Source organism: Chamaea fasciata, unplaced genomic scaffold (assembly GCF_029207755.1).
Source record: "Chamaea fasciata isolate MVZ Bird 193981 ecotype frontalis unplaced genomic scaffold, bChaFas1.0.hap1 SCAF_2, whole genome shotgun sequence".
NCBI lineage: Eukaryota > Metazoa > Chordata > Aves > Passeriformes > Sylviidae > Chamaea > Chamaea fasciata.
The window spans coordinates 96,132,637-96,156,384 of NW_027094087.1; the positions used below are offsets into that span (position 1 = coordinate 96,132,637).

At 40.9% G+C, this 23,748-nt stretch overlaps 1 protein-coding gene across 4 annotated transcripts in view; it reads left to right on the forward strand.

Moving 5' to 3' along the window:
• SHROOM2 (shroom family member 2) overlaps nt 1-23,748 on the forward strand; it is a 120,095-nt gene that overhangs the window by 93,297 nt on the left and 3,050 nt on the right. For all 4 annotated transcript variants that reach the window (XM_066176800.1, XM_066176803.1, XM_066176799.1 and 1 more), the window contains 4 exons: nt 9,068-9,817; nt 13,440-13,991; nt 14,863-15,043; nt 19,574-19,846. In XM_066176800.1, the coding sequence (XP_066032897.1) occupies nt 9,068-9,817; nt 13,440-13,991; nt 14,863-15,043; nt 19,574-19,846 (1,756 nt within the window). The remainder of the gene's footprint in view (nt 1-9,067; nt 9,818-13,439; nt 13,992-14,862; nt 15,044-19,573; nt 19,847-23,748) is intronic.

Genomic DNA, 23,748 nt, shown 5'->3' on the forward strand with positions numbered 1-23,748 from the left:
CTTTCCCCAGAAAGAGGATTAGAATGAAGACCATCTAAAACACGCATTTTAGTTGCATTGCTTGAAATCCAGCTATCTTCATGTAGCCCTGTTGATGATAACAGCAGTTGAGTATGGAGATTTAGAGCTACTGTAAGATCTAGTCTCCAGTGGTTATAGTCATAAAAGCATAATGTGCTGATGCATTGTAGATTTTATTTTCCCTTAAGTTACTTGATGAAAAGCATAATTGGAAATAGGTGACTGATTTGTCTCCTCAGTGCAGCAATTCATACATTTCTGACATATGGAGTGGCTTTATGGTGTTCTGGTGCTAAAAGCTAGCCTGTGAAATGTTCACTTTCTGCTGTAAGCCCTTAGGCAATGTGGTTATGGTTTGCTGTCACGGAGGAGACTGTTTATGTCAGTAAATGTGAGTGAAGTTTTGTGCTGAAAAGTAATGTGGCAGCTATAGCTTCCATTTCTCTGCATGGGCCAGACAGACTTGCTGCAGTCTGTTAACCAGTTGTATTGTATTTTGTAAACTTGTTTTCTCTTGAAATCATTCTCTGTATTGAAATCAAATAGGCAGCTTTGGGAAGCAGAAAAATTTTAGGGGAGGTTATTAACTGGATATCTAACTGCTATATGTGATTTTGTGTGCAGTTTAAATAACATTTTCCTCTTAAAGTGATCATCTTTAAAATTATCTTTTAATACATATTAAAGCCTTATCCACAACTTCTCTATTAAGTCTTTAATGTGTTCTTGTAGAAAAATTGAAAGGAACTGGAGCTTTGCTCTCTGATGAAAGCCACGATGCCTTCTAAAGATGGAACGTGGGGGTGGCAGTGTGCTCATGCAGCGTGAAAGCATTCAGTTCTTTCCCTGCAGAATCTCCTGCAAGAGAGGGCGCCTGTGCACACAACACATGCAAAAAAATTCAGGCTAGAGGGCTGTTGATGAAGACTCTCCTCTAAAATTAAAGACTTGGTTATATGAATGTTGTTCAGAAAGGAACCTAGTAACACACTGATCTTTTAAAATCATTGTAAATAGATAAAACTTGCAGAGCTGTAGTTGTGGAAATGCGGATCATGATTTTCACAAATAAAAACCCTTAAAAAATTAAAGGACTTTTTAAAGTTTTGTTTTATTTTATTTTTTTTAATAAGCAAATCCAGGGGGTGGGGGTGGGGGAAAGGAAAGGCTTTGAAGTCTCTGAGATCTTTTCCCTGAGGTCAGAAGTTTCTGGTGATGTAACATACAATACAGACTAAGCCTTCACTTATCAAGGTTAAAGTTGACAGAGCTTGTATGAACTTGTCAATCATAGGAAGCAGGCAAAAACAAGCCAGCTGTTGTGAGGCATGGCTTTGAAAATCCTCTGTGTTACAGTAAATGAGACGCAGAGGTTGAGACAGATTCAGTTCTGCAAGGCTTTCAAACTGGCTGGCACATTTGCAAGGATGCAAAGCTCACATATCCAGTGAATATGGGTAAAAAGCTGTAAATCCTGGTAAGATTGTCTTTTCTTTAGTACTAAAGCATGAAATAAATGGCTAGAGGTGTGTGCTTTATGTACCATTTTTTGTCAGTTCTGAACAGAAATTTGCAGTATTAATTCGTACAGTATTTCTTTTGTTCTTCAGGTCTTTGAGCACAGGCTGCATCTTCTGCCTCTATCAGCAGAAGCTACAGTAGCAAATTAGCAATGATGCAATGCTTGGTACAGAATTTTATTTTGCTCAGTGCAATCGACTGCTCTGTTCACTCATGGGTTGGGGGAACAGGGGGAAAACGTGAGTTAATTCCAGCTAAGATGCTCTGTGTGCATATGCTCGCACACACGCGCTGTTTTTAGCAGCTTTTGTTTTCACAGTTGGCATCATGTACACTGGAATTAGAAGGCAGTGCCTTTCGAAAATACTTGTTTTCTGGACTGAGGGCTGCAGTGCTGTTGTTGTGGCTCAGGGTGCCAGGCTCGGGATTCCTCTCGGCTAGGGGTGGTGCGAGAGCTTTTCATCTTGTTATTTGCCTGGCAAGCCTGTTACTGTGAGTACTGGCTTGCACGAAGACCTTCTCCACAGCAGCAGGAGCTCTTAGCTGAGAGTGTAAGAGAATTGGATGTGACTATTAGAAGCAAGCGGTGAGTGTGGCTCAGAGTGAAAAGATGGCTGTTGAAATGTGTGCATGTGCATGGTAATTAATTAAAACAACTGCTTTAGGATTTTTTTCCTTCAGAGATGAGCTAGCTGTGCGTTCTTTTTGGTGACAGAATGCCTGAGAATCCCAGGTGACCTAGTTGTTATTCACAAAGTGTTTCATTTTATAGCTTGTTTTCTGTTACCTAATTCTTGTTCAGCTGCAAGCAGCTGTTTTCAGTAGTAATAGCAACAAGAAAATAGCAACAGCATTATCAGGACAAAAAAGTCTAAAAAAAATCAAAGGAGTGGCAACTGGAATGTAGGGGGTTTTTTAGTAAATTGACAAAACAATCATTCTTCTTTGAGCTTTTTTTAACGTGACTGTGATTTCCTTGTTAGCAGTGTTGGAAAATACTGTCTTTTGTCTCTGCAATGGTTGCCATTTGTGTAATATGATGGTTCTCGTTATACTGTTGGGATATTCTGGTGATTGAATTCGGTGTGTAAGTACTGAACACATTAACTGGTTGACTTGAGTTTAAGTAATTTTAATTCCATGCAGGTAATCCCCCTGTGTGCTAGGAGAGGCATGCAATAGATAAAGCAATAGGAATACAGCCATAAAAAATATCTTTTATCATTTATTTTTGATGTGCAGCAGAGTGGAGGAGGGGCTTTTGTTTTCTGAACTAAGGAAAGGAAAGCATCCCTCCCTCTGCCCTTTTCCACAAGATTCTTCCCTTCTACATAAAGGCCCTTGTGCTGCTCTAAGAAATACAGTTTTAATCAGGTTTTATTTCTGGCCTATGTCTTTTGCTGTTACCTGTGACTGGCCTGCATTCATCCATCAACATAACTTCGTTTATTTACTGCAGAATTAGAGTGGATATGTTATTTGTTACTTATTTATTTCTGATAAGGTATCATTTTTAGAGAGACAGAATGAGAGATGAAAACACATTGCAGTGTGTATGTTGCCATGCAGGCAGGACAGGAGAGAAATTCTGGTGGAATCAATGGACTGGCAAGCAGTGTCTGTTATCGTATTTCATTCTGTGATAAAGCCAGATGATAGTGCAAGGGTTGTTAAGGTAGAGTGACATTTTGCTTTTTCACATTTGGTGCAACAACTAAGCTGTATTTAGTGTGACTGACTAAACAGATAGCTGCCGTTGAGGTGCAGATAATGTTAACAGCCTTTCAGAGACGGAATTGAAAAACCAAGACTCCATGATAAACGGGTAGTAGTGTACCAGTGATGTGCTCTGGGATATACCTTGTGAAATACCTTGCTAGTTTTGTACCTTCAGTTGTCTTCTGATGGGCCTTTTTTTTTTTTACCCCTTGAGAAAGAGAGAGCATTTTCTCATCATTCAGTACTCATTATTCTTTTCATCTTAACACGTGCTTTGGTTTTAGGACCGTTTGCTTCAGTAGTGCTTCTTGGATACTGGTTGCCATCATCTGCCTCTTCAGACCAAGGCAGTGGACAGCTCTCCTTCTTTATAGTGGCTTATTGCTGTGCCTCTTCATGGCATGACTGTTAAGGTACAGCCATCATGGTTCTTTAGAGGGTTCTTTATTCTTTGCATTTATCTTTAAAGATTTCTAAGTAGTTTCATAAAGCTCTCATTTAGCATCTTGGGAATATGCTTCATGTGTCACTATCTGATGGATAGTATGTGCTATAACTGACTCAGTAGTGATAGCAGATAGAGAGCTCATCAGAAAAATGAACCACTGGTAAAGTAATTGTCCTGGTATTGCGTGTCCAAATTGTGGTGTTGTGTTGTCAGTGTCTCCTGGGTATTGCAATAGTAAAACCAGTTTAAGGGCCTAAGTGGTCCTGGACCCTCTGAAAGAAAAGATGAGGGTTCAGATGACTAATAGAAGGGAGACATCTGTGTGCAAGTGACGTGCTGAGTCAAGTTGTAGTCCACAGAGAACTCAGGTTTACTTCTAAGCTGGCTAAACTTGGTTGGCTAAACACAGGTATCTAGTGCGACCTGAGATAGCCCAGCATATCCCACTTGGCTTCCAGCTGCCACCTCTTAGGGGAACTGATGCCTTTGAATCTTTAAAGTTTCTGAAATTATGGAAGGCACCCATCATGCATAGTGATAAGATAAGCTAATGCTTATCAATATGGATTAAAATGTGACATTAGACCTCAGATTTTTTCCAAATTTCCAACAGTCTTGCCCTGTGCACCCCATTCTAACTTCATAACATTATGTTGTCTCAAGCAGAACTATACTGGATAAAAGAAACTACCCTTTTTTTGTGGACTACTGCAGAAGTGCTTTTGGATCCCGGTATGCCACGTGCCAGACAAATACACAATGAAAACATAGTTTCAGCACATCGAGTTCATAGCTTAAAAAGTATTGGCAAGAGTTGTGCCTATAAACAGGATTTTATCGTATGCAAAGACAGTATTTTCCAACTGCTTTAAGCCACATAATTACCCGTTTCAAGCCAGGTCAGGTCCTTGATCCAGTTTTCTGTGGGGCTGTACAATTCCTGTTTCCTAGTACACTGAAAAAAGCAGGAAGACAAAGCTCAGAGTGTCTAAGAAGGAGACTCCCTCTTCTGGCAGAGTATCTGCATAAGGTCACTTTAAAGGGATTGCAAAACTGTGGCCTTGATTTTGAGTGTTTGTTTTTGTAGGTGAGGACTTTTACAGAAGAGTCATACTCAGGTATGAAGGCCTTTTTCCAGTGTAGCTTGTAGTTCTTGAGAAGGAATTTAATCAGAAACAGCCACTCCATTTGCTCTCCTTTGCCAGTGAGTTAGTGCAGGACGTATCTTTGGTTGCATAACCGTGCTTATGTTTTATGGTGAAACTTCTGCACAGAGGTCAGATCTTTAACGAATGATGCATTTTTCAAGTGTTGGCTAATGCATTTTTGCAAAACTTATCTAGTCTGGGATTTTGAAGTTGGAGTGTCTCGTGGCACTGTTTGGGTTGGCCTGAAGTGTTCTCAAGAAACTGTAAATCAGACAGATAAAAATCAAACACATTGAGTTTATTGAAAACACTTTCATTTATTGAGGCACAACATTCAATCAGATCATTCTATCTCTATATACAGATTTAGTGTAATCTTGAGTATGGGGCAAATGAAGAAAGTGATTTGGAGTTGTTTTTTATGGCAACCAAAAATGTTATTCTTTTGATAGGCATCTATACCTAATGATTCATTTTCATAATGGTTCACTGACTCCACTGACAGGCTCCTTTTAGAGTGTGTGTGTGTGTGTATGGTTTAACCTTTATGTAAGAGCTCACATTACTGTTACTTCTCTCTGGTTTCTTAGAAAAGCCTGTTGTATTATGCTCAGGGGACTGGAGGTGTCCAGGCTGGGGATGAGACCTGGAAGTTTTTTGCCCAGCTTTGTCTTTACATGGCCTTTGATTTCAGTCTTGGGTGTGTATGCCCGAAGCTAATGGAGCCAGAAGGAAACTGAGAGATGTACTTGTCTATTTAGGTGGAAGATACCTCCTGCCAGTATGGAGTTCTACATTCCCACCCCCACTGCAGTAAGTGATGCTGGTGTGGCTATGGCCACTGGGAAAGTACAAGACATAGAGCAGCGCTCCTCCTGCATTCACTGACGACTGCTCAGCCTCTTGTCTCTCCACATAGACCCCCTCTGGGAATGCTGAGTCCTCTGCTAATGAGAGCTTCTCAAAAATGTGAAGGACTGGTTTATGCAATGAAGCAATTCCTTCTTTTCAGTTAGAAGCATTCAGTGGTTTTCTGCCTCCTGCCATTTAGATATGAAAGCTCCTACAGCAAAATATTAAAAGCAAGTGCAGTAGAAAAGGCTCATGTTAGACTCCTCTACTAGACTCACCCTTACTGAATACCACTTTGTAGCAATAGTGTAAGACTTAATTACGCTTCCTTTGCAGTTCGGGTTAAGTGGCTGGTGTAAGTTGTCTGACAGTGAAAGCTGTAATATGCTGTGCTGGGGTGTGGTGGGGAAATGTGGTGTGAACTTCCCTGGTTCTGTTGTCTCAGAAAGGCTCGTGCAACTTGGGTAATTGTGGCATTGTATTGGGGGGGGGGTTGGGGGGGGGGGGGGATTTGGGTTTGAAGATAGCTAAGAGTTTAATGTTTTTGATGTTGGCTGGTTTGTTATCTAGAAAGAAAATAGTAATTAAGTCAATTGTGTTTTCAGATGGTTTAAAGTTGTTCTGCGTCTCTCACTTTGTGATGTTTGGTTATAAACGATGAGTTCCTTCCATTGGTGTGTTATCTTTGCATAATCCTATGAGCCTCATTTCCAAACCAGCTGTATACTGAGCATATTATTACATGATGCACTGACAGATAGCAAGCAGCTTAGTGGACTTCTCAGTATTGATAATAATGTAACACCTTTGCAGGTTCTTGCCACTGTGTTCTCCTGGGGCTTGAAGCTTATTTTCTTTTCCTCCTTTCTGAACAGTAAGCTTGCATCTCTCCAAAATAATGTGATGAGCATGTTTTGCATGACGATGCACTCACACTGAATGCAATTTAGCTTCAGTGTTCAATGTAGCCATCACCTCTCCTCAGACCCATTTTGTGTGGCGCTGCAAAATCTTTGATTAATTTTGTGGAAGCTGTATGAAGTCATGTGTGTAATCTCTGAATTTTATCTCCATGTTTGCAAATATGGCATCTAAATTTCTCTCTGCTGTAATTCTTTATGTCCTTTTGCCCAGTTTTGGAAGGTGACAGGACTGCTAGAGCATTCATTGCTTCTGAGTCAGAGTAAAATATATATCTACACACCCCAATATATTGGTTACATGTTTTGGATATGCACGTGTGTCAGATTGGTGGTGTTCTCTGTCCTGTTTGCTTCCACCAGCACTCCCAGTCCTGATGTGCCTGTGATGTTCATGGCTGAGGTAATGCATGTAATTGATGTCTTTGCAATGTTTTGTGTCATATCCTTGATTTTTCTGTGCACCTGAGAGCGTCTGTTGCGCTGTTTTTTGTTATGGCTTATGGATGTGAAGGTGAATTGGGAGGCCTGAAGAGCTTTTGCATGGGTTAACGAGGAGAAAATTGTGCTGTTCGAGGGTTATCTAGACAATGAAAAATGCTGGTTTAAACACAGTATTTTATATGTAAGGCCTGCAGTCTTCATTCGGTAAATATTTCCATTAAAATTAGTGGATCTGCTTATGGACCTGGTTGTGCTTACATTGAGCTCACTAGGGAACATGAACTGATTCTTGAGATACCAAGATGCCATGTAACCAAATCTGAATGGTGTTGGTGTTTCTGGCCTTTTGTATAAATTTTTACTTCACAAAACTGTCCTTCATCTACTGTTAAAAGAGGAGTCAATAAATACTGTTTTGTAAATCTGAATTGACTCTGAATTTGTCAGACAACTTGAAGTTGTCTGAACCAACTACTCTTAGGTGAGAGCAATATGAAGAGACCTGAATGTCAACAATACTTATCTCCTAATTCATGTTAAAATTTACCAGTTAAAGTAGAATTTTAAGGTTTAACACTTCACATGAGAGATTGTGTATGTGACTTCTCAGGAATCCACATCTAATCAGTTGTCTTTCCACAATACTTAATTTTAAATATTTGTTTTAATTTAATTAAAATAGTAATGCAGTGTGTAGTGGCTCCATTTTTTTTCTTGAATTTATAATAGACTTCAAGCTAATAGTTATTTTATGTGCTTTTATCTCAAATTTTGTTTTTCTACACATGGGTGTTAACTGCCTATAGACATTCTCAAAACTGGTACAGTGATGTCAGTAATGTGTTTACATTGAAAAATTCAAGTAAACCTTATTTTACAAATAAGCTGGGAAAGATGCCTTTTTCACAGTCACCTCAAAAGAAGGCTTGGGCAGTGCATGACTATAGGATTACTATTTAAAAATACAGAGACCAGCACTGTCAGCAGCATAACTTAGATTAGTAGCTCTCTGAAGCCTCTGACTTTGTTGCTTGTTTTCTAAGCTCATAGTGTCTCTTCAGCCTCCTTTAAAGCAGAGAGCAAACCTGACTCCTCTCGGGGCTCCAGAGGTACTTCCCTCCTGCCTTCTGCACTTTCCCCAATTTGTCTTTATCTGGTGAGCACAAATGTGCTACGTGTCTTGCGGCAAAGGACAAACATGGAACTGTGAAAGGCTGTTTGCTGACTAGAGAGACAGTGTGAAACTGGAATAAACCCAAAAACATTTAGGATAAGATAAGGCCTTTTTGGCCATTGTTTGTCATTTGTGTTGACAGGGCAAAAGAAGTTCAACCTTAAAATAAGTCTGACTGGAAAATACTATCCATTCTAAATTTCCTTTTCTGCCTTAATTCAGGAGGTGCTAATTTTCCCTTTCCCAATTTTTTAGCTTCAGCGCACGTTTTGTTTGCATTCACTTCATTTTTCAGCAGATACACAAAAATTCAACCTCCAGATTCATAATTAAAGTTCCTGGTCTTCAGTTCACATTTCCAAATGTTCCTGAAGTATTATTGCATCTAGATAAGAAACGTGTTTCACACACTTTGTTACTGACTTTGGAGCAAGAAGAGAAATTTTAGTATTGGAATTCCTTTTCTGGAGACAGTTTTGTTTTATACCAACATTTGGCCATTTGGCTGTGGGTTTAACTAAGTTGTGCATGCTGCAGTGCCTTGAGTTACTCCGAGGTTGTGTCACGTCCTGTGGCGCTCCCTACCCTAATTCAGCCTGACATTATGTTTTGACTCATCACGTTAGATTAGGTACACCATGTGTGCCCATACATGAGAGGATGTGTTTGTGCTGTACAGTTGTCATAGATTGGAGGAGTTGGTGTTCAATGTTGGATGTGGTCTCAGTGTTCAAGCTTTCTGGGTTGGCGGGTTGGCGGGTTGGCCATGCTCTGAAGGAAATAAATCAGCAGCATACTAAAAGCGTGTTCTTTTCTCTAGGCAAGCTGACACCGGGGCCCTGAGGGAAAACCCACAAGAGAAGAGCAATCAGCTGGACCAGAGTTTAGCCCACAAGTGGAAGTCTTCTGTCAGGCCATTGCACGTGCAAGAACCTACAGTTCTGCCTCATGAGAGTCGGGGCAGGTCTGGGACATTGCCTAGTGACTACCGATACTCTCAGGAAAATGTGAATGAGAAGAGCAAGGATTGTAGCCTGCCTCACCTGCCCTACTCTGAGCCACAGACCTTGAACAAGAACCACTCCTGTCAGTCCTGGGGCAAAGGAGAGGATAACCATAGAATAGAGCCAGTGCTGCTGAACAAGAAGCGTGGACCTGCTCCTCAGAGGCCACCACCACCTAAAAGAGATAAATACAGGCGACCAGATATTTCTGCACCATCTCTCGGCACCTCTTCTGAATCTCTGCTGGTAGCAGCCAGCCGGCCCTTTCTGTCCTCATCCCCCAGCTCCACTGAAATCTTTGCCAGCCAGTCCTCTCTCTGCCAGAGTCCTGCAGCTTTCAGTGGAAAACTGAAAAGTGCTAATCCACAGCAGCTCCAGCAAGTGTCATCCACAGAGAATGTTTGTCAGTACTTAGAAGAAAAAAACCACCTTAAGTCTGAGTCTTCCAAGTATCGGTATCTTCAAAAACCTGGCATGGAGTCATCAAGGTCCCCTTCTCCCCAGTTTGCACCACAGAAGCTCACTGATAAACCTCCTGTGTCCCTACAGGATGAGAACCCAGCCAGGTAGTAGATGTAACTCCTTTACTACTTTCTTAACACTTTTTGCCCAGTTAGACCTTATTATTGGTTGTCTGTTCATTTTCTTTACACATCCTTTAAGTTCATTAAGCATTGAGCCATTGCAGCATATTTTAGAGACCACAGACTTGTGTGAAATTCCTTTTAGTACCATTAACGTCCTTCAGCTGGTCTGTGGTTTCTTTTAGTTGACTTGTGCTGCCCAGGTGTTACACCTGGTAGTTAGTAGAAAATGAAAGGGAAAGGTTCTAAGAGATTTTCCTCTGACAGTATAGGCAAAGTCAGAAAAGTCACTGTCATCATTTCCCCTACCTGAGTCTGTATATAAATATGAATCAGTGTAGGGAGGGACAAAGCAGATGTGGGAAGGGAAGCTGGATCCTTTGTGAGAACATCTGTTTTGAAAACACACAGAGTAATATACACTGTTCAAATCATGTCTGGTTTTATGTTGCTTTTGCAGTGAAATGTGGCACTTTAGGTTGTCTGTGAAGGGGTCCTCAATGCTTTATGTTGACAAGGACTGAACACTCATAGGAGATTGTCAGTCTTTTCCCAGGGTAGATAAACTCAGAATTAGACAACTGACTTAAATTAATTGATTGCTGCATCTGTCATATGCTGCTAACGTCAGAAAAGGTTATTCTCCCACAAGATAACAAACTCTTCCAGGAAGCTTAGGAATCTTGGTTTTCATAAATTCTTCAGCACTATAATTCATGGTTAAAGAATGAAAACAAAGCCTCTAAGCTGGATTCATGCAGAGGTTGCTTCTCTGAGCAAAAGCAGTTGGCATGGCATTACTCTAATGTAAATGGTTGAACAAAATCAGGCTGTTTTCCATTCTGCCTTACGACCTGAAAACATGAATCACTTTTTTTCCTAAATAGGCCTTGATGTTTTTCCTCTTAAAACTGGAGGAAAAAATGAAGTTTCATTCTGCAGTGTTTTTAGCATGAAGTAGTAATATATGTCATATGAACCCTAGAATCCATGTGCTAAGGTAGATGACAGTAATGACTTCCTTAATGTTTTGCTTTGACTTCCTTAATGTATTACTTTATGAACAGATATGAAGGATGCGTAGAAAGCCAATTGTATTTGTCCTTCCTTTTTGCTAAGCTTTAATGTTGAAATGAGCACTGAGGTGTGTCTAATTATATGCCCATATCTGAATGATAAAATACTTACCCTGCGAATCTTTTGCTAACATTTAAAATTCTTAGGCCCAGACAGCTCTTGTTTGCACACAATGTATTGTCCCCAGTTAATAATTAAATTACTCACTAAAACAGGTTTGGCCAAAAAGGACAAGCGTGGTGGCCATGCCTCAGAACTTTCTATATGGTATTTGTTTCATATGAATAAAATATGTTAAGTAGATTTATCTTAATACATAGTTAATCAGATTTGGCTTATTATTTCTGTTGGCTCCTTGCATATGAGCTTTTGGTCATGCCACTTTGCATGCCCAAGTTTGATGATGTTAGCTTATATAGCTTTTTTTACTCTTTTAAGAAAAGTGTCTTGTTCATCAGCAGGCCAAGGTGAGTGTGTGCAGGGTTTCCTGCAATGATTTAGGTAGAATAACGTGCGGGGGACAAATACTGATGGTGTACACAACCCAGCTATTGCCAAAGACAGCTGTTTAGCAACAACAAAGCTGAAAAGGGTGCATCAATAGATTTCCACTAAACCTAAACTCAAGTCAAGGAGGGACTGTTGGTTGGGTTGAAGCTTTGGAATGTCCACAAGCAGAGTTGCTGCAAGTCAAAATTTCTTGCTGCTTTTCCACAAATGGAAAACCTTCTGAAATCAGGAGGGTGGTGATTGCAGAAACAGAATTTTTGAAGCACCTGGTGTTGAACTGTCTTTGCTTTTACTGAAAGCAATCGATTTATGATGCCTTAAGTTTCTGAAAAAATCTTTGACTAGGCTGAGAGGAATGTACTCAAAGTCTCAAAAGAGATGCTGGACATTTTAGGTGAAGAATTACACTCAGCTCACTTTGTTTCCAGTTACCCCCCATACATTTATGCATTCATCTTATACTTCCCCCAGTTTCCAAAATATGTTCCTCTTCGCGTTCTAGTGGAGTTTCAAATGTGTGGGCTTTAACTAAAATAAGCAAAAGAAAGGGTAGGAGGTGGTGGCTGGGCACTGCCCAGCCCTGCCGCAGTCAGGAGTCTGCAGGTGGGGGGAGCTGGGTCTAAGCAGTGGGCACAGAAGTGAACTCTTTAAAATGACAGTCCCCTTGAATAAAAACAGCCTGATGAAATGGGAGTGAGGAGGTTCAGCATGGGCTGGAAAACCTGCCCCAAGAGTTGGATCAGTATGTCAAAGCACATCCACAAAGTACTTGTGGAAAGTAAATGCCTACTGGGTGGCTACATGTTCATTCAGAGGCAAATATACCATTAAAATACAAGATAAAACTTCTGAAAAACATCAAGTCAAACAGATTCGGCTGTAACCAACAGTACAAAAGTATAAGCTTATTTTAAGGAAAGTAACACACCCACACTTAGAGCAAAAGAGCTGTGGTATGTCTTGGTCACTTATCTGAAAGACAGCAAGCTACCCAGCCAGATGAAACCGGATATTTTAGCTAGTAGGCAATGTTCCTTTCCTTGCTGTAGAGGTTCCAAACCCACATTATGACAATAATTTTAAACTTTTTGCAAACTCAGAACCACTAAACTAGACTTCAGCTTCTTATATGGCTTACATACAGTACAGATGTTTCTGTAATGTTATTTAACATGTTATTGTCCAGTTCAAAAATTTAAGTTAGCCTCTGCTTTAAATAGCTTTCCTTCCTGAATGGCTAAGGTGGTCCTTTGTGCTAGGCAGTACCGAACTTCTGCTACAAGCTTCTCTTAAAAAGAGTATCCAGAATTGTATAGTATCCTCTTCAGTGACTGGTTTCTCTTCTTTAAGTGGAAAACCAGGACACTATGGTGGGATCTATTTATTAAGCTTTCTATGTCAAATATGAAATTTTATAAATGAAGATTTTTTTTTTTTTTAACCATGTAATTAAGTTTTGAATGATTTCCAGATTTCCCATGTGTGATTCTTTGTTATTCTGGTAGCTCAGCAAAAACCTAGCCTGTGGGATTCTCCCATCTGGTCTGTTGTCTCTTCCCTTGGAAGAGCTGAGAATTGATGTGAGGGCATCACAGACTCCCCAGGCAGCTGAGCTGTCTGTGAGGCCAAAAGGCGAGGGCGCTGTTGGATCTGTGTGAGGCAGTGAGGATGGGCTGAGGGCGCGTTTTGCTCCATGCCTGTGGCAGCAAAGGGAGGAACAGGCTGTTCAGCAGCACTGTCTGAAATCCAGGGCCTGGCTGCTGAGATTGGACCCTCGCCTTCATGGAAACAAACAGAAGTCCTATATCATGACCTTGTATCTTGTATACCTTACAAATGAACTAATAACGCTATTTAAAATTTGTGGGCAGAAAAGAACGTGTAGATTTAGGGTTTGAGATACAATGAGATACCTCGCTCTCTTACCTGTCTTTTTGGTCTTCCCCTTTGATTGGCAGATGTGAATTGAGATTCAAGGTTCTTCCATTTCTAAGGACGAATTTTGTTTATTTTCCAGAATTGAAAGGGTTATAGACAACAATACTACAGTGAAAATGGTTCCCATCAAGATAGTTCATTCTGAGAGCAGCGCAGAGAAGGAGAGTCGGCAGAGCCTTGTCAGTACCATGGAACCTCCTGCTTTACCCAGTGGTTTGGAAAAGGACCAGATTAAAACACTCAGCACTTCTGAGCAGTCCTATTCACGATTCTGTGCTTACACCAGGCAAGGTGTAGAGCCAGAGCCAGAGGCCAGAACCAAACCAGCTGACCCTCAACCGGCTGAAGAACTTGGGAGCAACTTGAAGGACAGCAGTGCTGCCACACAAGCATCCAGCTATGTAAAGGCCAAAGAAAAGACCTTTGACGACTGGAAGTCAGAAGAACTCGCCAGAGAGATTGTGGGAAGAGATAAATCTCTAGCAGACATACTAGATCCTAATGCGAAAATAAAAACAACAATGGATCTGATGGTTGGTATATTCCCTAAAGATGAACATCTCCTAGAAGAAGCTCAGCAGCGCAGGAAGCTTCTGCCAAAAGTTCCCTCTCCAAAAATTTCAGAAGAGAAGTGAGTATTATTTTCTGTAAGCTGGTATGTCCTTGTAAGCTTCTATCCAGAGTGTGTCAGTATTCCATGGGGGCTGGAGGTGAGTCTGCCTTCTGTTGAGGGCCTTTTCTGAGACTTCTGTGATAGGACAGTAGTCAAGCATATACTACTAATGATACCACTAATGACAGAAAGAGTGTTGTACAGTATGAAAGATTTACAAGACATGGTTGACAGCCAATTGAGGAATAATTAACTTTTGCCATTTCATCGTGATTACATATTTACCAAGGTCATCCAGTCTAGTAACTGGATAGAGAAGGAACAATATTCTTGCTTTTTACGTGATGAAAATTTTCGAAGATGACTTGAAGCGGGCATGAGGCATTTCTTAGAAGTGAATGAGATCAAAGAAAGAAAGTAATAGAATTCCATCCATGTTGATGTTCTATGGGTTTTTGCTTTCTTGATATGAGTTATCTGATAAGTTGTGTCCTTCTCGAGAGGTTTATGATTCCCTAATCAAAAAGTTGAATGCCTATATTGTACTATCCCAATCCAAAAGGATAGTGTCTATGACACTGAGGTTTTTCTGCACTCCTTTGTAAAATATAACTTTCCATTTTGTTTCCAGATGCATTACCTTTGATGCATTTCAATTCTTGTAATAATGTATGATCTTCTACATGATTTCAGTTTTGCTGAGCATGTATTGATGTATGATAAAATCATACAGATTTTTTCACAGTGTTTATTTATCTTATTTACATAGGTAATGGTTTTCTCTTGAACCCCCTGCTTGCTTGGTGAAATGATGGCTCTAAAGCATTCTCCTTTCTTTTCATTGATTAGGGTGTCAAGGTAGTTAATGAAAGTTTTGACTTTTTCCCAGGAAAGAGGAGCAGAGTGCAACATCTGCCATCTCCCTGACAACCAATTCTACTTACTACAGCACATCTGCACCAAAGGCAGAGCTGCTGATTAAAATGAAGGACATGCAGGAGCAGCAGCAACAGCAGCAGAGTGAGGATGATTCTGAAGATGAACTGGATCATGACTTGTCAGAGAAGAAGGTAAAAGACATTTCTAAAAGTGTAATGGAAGGCTCTGAGTTCTGTTCATTACATTAACTGAATTTGTTTGACTAAACAGCACTCAGTAAAAGGCCTTCTACATGTACAGGATCAGTTGGAAAAAATCAGCCTCTTTTGGTTCTGGGGGTTTTTTTTGTTTCTTTTTGGGGATGAGTTAAGTGTACACCTGTGAATTTAGGAACTTCATATTCTGTCCTTCTTGCAACTTGTTGCATGTTTTGGAAAGTCTTAAGTGGAAAAGTCTCGAGGGGGTTGTTTTAAAATACCGTTTTCCATTTGAGGTCCTTCTCTATTTCTTGCTGTGTAAAAAGAAACAGCAGTCCTTATGTCTCCCCCTGAAGCTGGTGGTGGTTTTAGTTGTTCCAAATTTTTGAAATTTAGGTCCAGAATTTGGGTTTGTCTTGAGAGAGAAGGAACATACACACACCTTTTTTCTTTTCTGTTTTCCTTCCCCTTTGTTTTCATGAACAGCAAACTATTTCTCCTACTTCCCAAATTAATAATGATTGTGGGAGATAACTAATTAGCCTGATGGATTCAGTGGAAGTTGCTTGTCATAAGGGAAGGAAGCAGTCTTCTTATTCATACCCATCCTTTAGTGTTTTATTTCTGATTGAAGGTCACCATAATTCTCTAGATACTACAATGATGACCTGATATTTGTGTAGAGAAAGTATTGTCCTACAGTAAAATTATGGCATTCATCTCATTAGTAACTTAGCACAAAATATTTTAATCACTGTTCCCAGTATGGATAAGCTGGAGGAAATGTTCTGTTTGATCAAGTAAAGAGATGTAGTTTAACTCTGTTTACCTAAGCCAGTAATGCAGTGGTGTGCAAACCTTTTCTGTCCAAGTCAGCTCTCTGCTTACAAAGTAGCTGCCAGGGTGTACTTGATAATCCAGTCCCAGGAAGGATTTTTGATTATTAGGACTATATTTAGTCACCAAGAATGAGAGATTTCCACCTGTGGTTCAGAGCAGGCATGGCTGGCTCTGCATTTGAGTGGGCTGTTGTGTTTTCTGTTACCTCTGTGTTGTTTCAGCCTCCCTCTGCTGCCTCTGCATCACACGTTTAATGTGCTGTGCACTGCCAGGGGCATGGTATGGCTGCAGCAGGAGCCCTTTCCTCACCCTCTTGCTAGACAGCTGCTGAATCCAACAGCTGTACTACTTACACAAATCAAGGATTTCAATTCATTTTAAATAATTGGGTTTTATCTGGTGCCACACATGATTGTCACATTCGTGATTCTGCTAGAATTAGTTTCATTCTCATTAATCACTGAGTAGGAGGGAGGTAAAATTAAACCTTTCTTGTTTGCCCAACAAACAAAATACCACAACTTCTATAAGCAAGATTGCCATTTACTTTTGTTGGTTTCTTAACAAGAAAATCATGTTTACCATTTTCATACTTCTCTATCCATCGCCCAGCTTCAGTATATATACACCACTAATCATATCATATAGGAAGGTTTTCATGAAGGGCTTTTAGTAGAACCCTCCCATCATCTCCCCTAAGTGTACATGTTGTAGCACACACACCCTGCTGCTCGCTTCTCTCCCTGCTCTTCCACATGGAGATGGAGCACTCAGTTCAGTGGGCTTTCATCATGGATCTTGTCAGAAAACATAGAAAACTCTTTGTAAGTGGGTCAAGGCATCTTTATTAAATGGATGGAAGATACAGCTTGGCCCAGCTTCTCAAATTTGACAACAGTTTAACAAGGGATTGTTAGGGACCTGAACATTTTAATGGCACACTTTATGACCTCGGTAGTTTTAAATGGGCCATATGCCCAGAACCTGTTTCTTGATTCCTGGAAACCTGAGATATCTTAATTGCAGTCCACTGTGGAATGATTCCTGTATTTGTCATTCTCTGCTCTGCAAACCAGAAATGTGTGGTGATTTTCTTTTGAAATAAGTAAAGGAATTTCATATAGGGTTATTAATTCTTTTATTTTTTATTTTGATTTTTTGAGCCAATGCCTGTATTCCCAGCTGGCAGGAATGGAATGTGTGTGTCTTATGCACTGAGTTTAATGTAGGTTTACTACAATTACAAAATACCGCTCAGAATTTGAAGATGCTATAAGACTGTTTTTTGTAGTAAGGCAAATCCATGTGTGGGTGTGTAGGAAGTTTCCCCTTTGCCTTTAGGAAAATTTCAGCAACTGCTGAAGAGTGTAAAAATAATTCCTGTATACCAATTTTTTGTCTAGTTTGAGGCTTGAGTTCTTTAGGAATGGGGTGGTGAGCTGAAAGCAGAGTATAATTTATGTAAAAGCATGCCAAGCAGTGAGCCACCTGAGCAGTGCTCTGCTGAGCCACCTTCTGTGTTGCTAGTCAGATCAGTAAGAATGACTTTATTGTTTTCTTGTGTACTGGTACAGAATTCACAGCTATAAATTATTCATCTGCCAGTCTCAAGATGTAGACTGCAGCTCTTCTGGCTCAGTAGATATTGAACATAATACAGGTTTTCTGCTGTGTGCAAAAGCGTGTAGTGAGTTCACAGTTGCTGCATGCAGGGGCTGCTTCATCTGGTTATGAAGAAATCAGTAATCATAATCCAATTCTTAATAGATACGACAGTCTTAGTATTTATGGTCTTCTCACCTGAAAAAATCTTGCTTTAGAGGTTAGCTTCAGCTGCTTGGGATGTTACTAAAGGATGTTACTGGGAAAATGGCTTCTTTGTGTTTTAGAGAAAGAAACTGAGAGAGCTGATCTGGGCTGGCAGACCATATCAGTAAATGCTGAGCAGCCACGTGGCTTTTTTGTTTAATTAAAGAAAGTTGGAGCACAGCTGCAGAAGTGAAAAAATTTGAAATGATAACATAGAGCACCACAGTATCCTGCTGTATTTTGAATGGTGAAACAGCAGCATATAGTGCATGTCATCTGAGGGAAATGAGAACATAGCACTGTGACCTACATAATCCAAATCAAACTGCATTTGCATTGAGAGAAGGGGGAAAAAATCAAATCCTGCAGATTAATCAGTCAGTAAAGCAGGCATCTGTAGAACTGCTTACTACCTTAATCTTTTGGGCACCAAGGCTAGCAGATAACCCAGATCCAGATTAACCTGAACTGAGTACATTAAATCAAAAAGGAAAAAAAACAGTATGGATAATCCATGGGTTGAATTTCTGCTTTCAAAAAGGCTGTTACATTTTCACGGTGTAGTTGCTTTCTGTTAAGATGGCAGACTGTTTTGTGTTGGTTTTTTGTTCCCAAAATAAATTGGCAATGACTGTTCAGTGGCCTCTGTGAGCAGCAGCTGCTATCAGTATGTTTCTCAGTAATCATGAAGACTTGTATTCAGATTTGCATTTAGAAAGCAGAGTTCCTAAAGATTGTCGTGAATAATTAAAAAAAACAAAACGAGGGGGACTGTGAAATAATGACTATTTTAAAGGATGTAATTTTCATTCAGAATTTGCACTGAGGTGTATGTTTAGAGAATCCTTTGGAAATTTTTCTTACTTGAAATTAGCTGAATACCAAGTAGGCACCCTCATTTAAATGAATGGGGCATTTTTAGGGTGTGAATTATCTCAGAGTTGACAGCTGGCTGAACTACCTTACACCACTTGTGCACCAGTGAAAGCTAATGGGCATGTAAGAAACAAGACCTCTTGCCCAAATGCAGGGAAATAGCACGGGGGGACCACAGGTGATCAAAGGAGATCTGGATTCCTGGTCTGGTTTCTGCTGGTGCTGCGCCTCACGTGCTTTTGTAAGGCAGTGCAAGTGCACCTCAGGCAGTGGGGACTATTGTGCAGAAGCCCCCCAAACTTCAAGTGAGGTTGTGTATTCCTCTGGCCTGGGATGGTGATGCTTCTTTGGTCGTTTGGCAGAGTCAGTTTGCACAGCTTTGCACAGAGCTGCTTTGTGCAGTACAGTAGATTTTATTCCCTGTGCCATAGGGATTATGACTACCCTACAGAAATGTTGTAAGGCGTGTTAATGCTAAGATTTTCTGAGAGTGGAAGGACTGTTATTGGAGGAATGCTAATATTATGCAGAAAGGAAAAGAAAGCTTGGCAGTGCCCTAGTTTTAACTGCATCTTATGGAAAACACAGGATTGTTTTTCTAGTACTGTGTAGCTTCCTAAGTGTAGGTCTTCAGCAAGGTGTTATGGACCTGTTATTTAGAGACACAGGCATGTGCTGTACTTTCTGCTGTTTATAGCAAGCTTTGAAGCTGCTCAAACAAAATGCAGGAAGGCTTGTTGGTAGGGTGAAAATCCTTCATCTTTTTCCACAAAGGTAATTTGCTTTAACACAGATCTCAAGCTGAGCATTCAGCTATGTCCTGAACCTTTGAATGCAGATGTATAGACCTTTGACACAGGCATATATTTATTTGCAATACACTCATTTTCAAAGCCTCATGGAAGCTGAAATGTATTAAATTGCCAACCGACATGACTTTCAGAAGTAGGGAAAAATGCTGTAGTGCTAATAAATTCTTATCTCCTTTATTTTCCACAGCAAGAACTTATTGACAGCATTAGTAGGAAGTTGCAGGTGCTGAGAGAAGCACGGGAGACACTTCTGGAAGACATCCAAGCGAATAATATCCTGGGGGAGGAGGTAGAGGCCATTGTGAAAGAAGTCTGCAAACCAAATGAGTTTGACAAATTCAAGATGTTTATTGGCGACCTTGACAAAGTGGTCAACCTCCTGCTGTCCCTGTCTGGTCGTCTGGCCCGGGTGGAAAATGCCCTCAATAACCTGGACGACAGCACCTCTCCAGAAGAACGGGTGAGAAGGGCCAACAATCATATTCCTGCATTTGGGGAAGCTCTTGGGAGGAGGGGTTTGCCTGGTTTTTGTTTATCAAAATTGCAGCGCTCAGCATGAGGGATAGTGTGTGGATAAATCTCATAAGACCTTTTTTTTTTAGATTTCTTAAAACTTTTCTCTTTGCCTTCTTTTCTTGGAATACTGCAAGTACAAGTGGCTTGCTGAGAAGAAGCGGGTTTGGGGTGCAACATAGTAGAAAACAGACTTCTTGGCGAAAGTTTAAAGAAAGGGGGAATCTACTGATAAGAGTATTAAAAAGCAGGCAAACAAAAATACCGTAACAATTCAAGATGTGTGTGGAAGGGAGTTCTTGTGCTGTAATACAGGAAGGTTGCAGACTTCTTCACACTCAATGAGTATCTTGATACAAATCTACAAGGTTGTTACGAAGAAAATGCTTCTCATCTACTACAGTTTCCTTCCACAATGCCAAGTGAGGAGCAAGAACAAGAAACAACGGAAGGAGAAGCCTTTTAAAAAAAGGGGGTGGGGAAGGGAAACGGGGAGGCATGGCAAAAAGAATTTTTCAGTAGAAAACATGTTTTTACCCAAGTAGAATAGCATGGTAGTGGTGTGGAGGACTCTCAGAAGAAGTGAAAGTGCAGGAGCATTCAAGTCGGATCCCACCTCTGCTTGCAGCAATTTGTTTAACTTCAAATCTTTAGGAAGGAGATACATAGCAATACAGATATGCACCAAAGGAGAGATGTAGATATGGGTGAAACTTAAGCTAAAATAAATAGACAGTGTGGAGGGGGTGTGTGTTTCAAGTGAGTTTAGCTTCCACGGTTAAATGAATGTGAAGCAGGATTTTTGGCTTATAGCTGTGGACTGAAATGCCAACAGTCCACCTAGGTGTTGTGACAGAATTTTTTCCACGGGCTGTGGCTTCACTGTGGCTTCATGTTGTTCCTTCAGCCTGCTGCATTATTTCACACATAAGAACCAGTAAGTACTGGGACTGATCTGGATCTGTGCTTTTGCTGTTTGGCCTTAACATACTTGATTAATGGCTGTTCAGACTTCTTTCTGACTGAGGTGGAAGGGAAAAGTATTTGACAGCTTATTAAAGGGCAGATCAAAGCTTCTGACACTTGGAGAAATTTAATCCTTCATAAGACTTTTTTCTAAGTGTGGTTGCAGTTGCCTAATGGGGAAGGAGCTACCGAATGATGTGTGCACATAGGAAGCACAGTTTGAGAGCTGTGATTAAAATAGCTTACTGCCTGGGTGGGGAGAAAAGGAAGATGGTGAGGAGATGGTGTAGTAAGGACAGTCAGAAATTGTCTGTGTGTTCTGATGTCAAATTTATACTGACAGAACTCCAAATCCCTAACGTATTTTAATCCTCATTAATCTTCACGTGCACTGACACCAATCTTGCCATAGTAACATCAGGGGAGATCCATCAGGACTGAGATGAGCCCTGGAGAGGAAAACCTGGGGGTGTTGGTGGATGAAAAGCTCAGTATGACCCAGCAATGTGCACTTGCAGCCCAGAGAGCCAAAAGTTTCCTGGGCTGCATCAAAAGCAATGTGGCCAGCAGGGTGAGGGAGGGGATTCTGCCCCTCAGCTCCTGTGACACTCCACCTGCAGTGCTGCATCCAGCTCTGGGACACAAAATGCAAGACAGATATGGACCTTTTGGAACACTTCCAGAGTAAGGCCACTCAGTTGATTCAGAGGCTTCAGCACTGCTCCTGTGAGGACAGGCAGAGAGTTGGGGCTGCTCAGCCTGGAGAAGAGAATACCAGAGAGGTCAGAGAGAAGCCTGCCAGTACCTAAAGGGCGCTTATAAGAGGCTGGAGAGGGAGTTTTTACAAGGGCATGTAGTGATGGGACAAGAGACAATGGCCTTCAGGTGAAGGAGAACAAGTTTAGATAAGATGTTAGGAAGAAATTCTTACCTGAGGGTGGTGAGGCACTAGAACAGGCTGCCCAGAGAGGTACCCACCCTTCTCCCTGGAAATATTCAAGATCAGGTTGGATGGGGTTTGAGCAACCTGGTTTGGTAAGAGCAGGGATTAGAACTGCGTGATCTTTAAGATGCCTTCCAGCTCAAACCATTCTGTGAAATACATCTAGAAGTGTTGAATTTAGACTGGTGCTTGTGGCTTTTTTGGTCATCCTTTAGTATTTTGTAGGTTAAATACTATGTGGTGAACCGCTAATGTACCATGTAAACAAAATGGGATTTTACTTCCATTGGTGGGGCACATATTCCCAGTGACCACTGATTTTTCTTTCCAAGATGATGTTGTCTAATAAGCATTGCTCTGATAGCTTTCCACTTTCTAGGAGCCAGCAACAGCTTACAGCTTACCAGACTTTCTCAATAAAAGCAGTCAAATAATGACTGCTGAGTTAATACTTCGACTGTCAGATGCTCTGCTATAGGTCTTTTTTTTGCCACAGGGAACAGTATCAGATATTTCAAGTTTAGCTTCTGAAAGGGGCTTCATTTGAAGAGCTACCAGCCCCCTTGCTCTTACAAAGCAAGGCCAGTGTCTTCTCATTGCTTGCACTTTGTGTGCATGTCCTCTTGCATTCATCAGATTCTGGCTAGGTACTGTTGCTCAGCATGCACACACCTGCAAGGCTGCCCTGGGAGCAGTCTAGCCACACTCCTGAGTTTGAGGCTGTCTGCTACTTGCCCTGGTGAGTTCAGGAGAACTGTTAGTTCCATCTCTTTGCAGCAGATAATTCTGCTTGCAGCTTGCAGTGGGATTTTTTTTTCCCCCTGGCATAAGCTCAAGGGAAGATTAAACTGTTTTTTCTAATAGTGTGTGATTTTTCTGAATTGTCTTCCATAGCTGTCTTGAATCCTGAGTTAATCTAGGCTGTGTATTTTAAGTACATTGAGAGCACAGATCTGAAAACATTTCTCTCTTGAGCTTTGATCTGTCTGTAGAAAGAGTCAGCACAGGATGCATGTGCAACTCTGACAGGTAGGTTTATTAAAGCTTGCTGGTCTGTAGCCCCCTTCGTCTCCATCTTGAAAAGAATGTTTTATATCCTACAAAAACACTTCTTTGTAAATCCTTCAGGCTTATTAAACAGCATGTGTGATTTAACAGAAGGTGCAAATTTAAAAAATGGACACATTTATTGGAACCGACTGAGGTTTATTTGAAGAAAACTTCTCAAAGAAAATTCATCTCTGAAGCAAAGCTAGAAGTTATGAATTGGTACCTCTTAGGGACACTTTTTAATTAAGTTCAGACATCTGCACAGAATCCTTGATGTCAGAGTAAGCCAGCCATGCTCTGTCACTGCAAAAAGGCAATCACTTGTAGGCAGACATCTGAAATAGGTTGGACTGATGGTGCTCCTGTTTCTCTCCGTGTACTGCCAAAGGTGGGCACTCGGGTGATCCAGGTGGGACTGTCGGCTGTGCTGACAGGTCATGCTGGGGGCGAGGAATGTAGCTGCTGTCTTCTGCTGTCCTCTTTCTTTCTGTGTTCCTCCATTCAACCTCCCTTTTTCCTATCTTGTGAAGTCACAAAGCAGAAAGCTTGCAGCCCTTTTCGGAGAATAATGCTTTTTTGGTTTTGCTTCCCTTTTGCCCTTCTGTTGTCTTGCCTCAGCTTTCACTCTTTGCTCATGTCTGAAGACCACAGGATTTCACATGTCATTGGGAAGGCTTGTGGATGCGGCAGAGTTGCTAAATACACAGTGTCAGGAGCTGTATAAGAACAAATTGCTCCATTAATTGGTCTGTTTCTGGGTTCTGTAACCACAGCTGTGCCAGTGCTGTGAATGGAAGATGTAAGACAGCTAAGTCCTAATTTGAAGAACTATTCTTCAAAGGCAACTATATGATATACAGCTATTTATAACTATTAAATAGTAAGGGAGC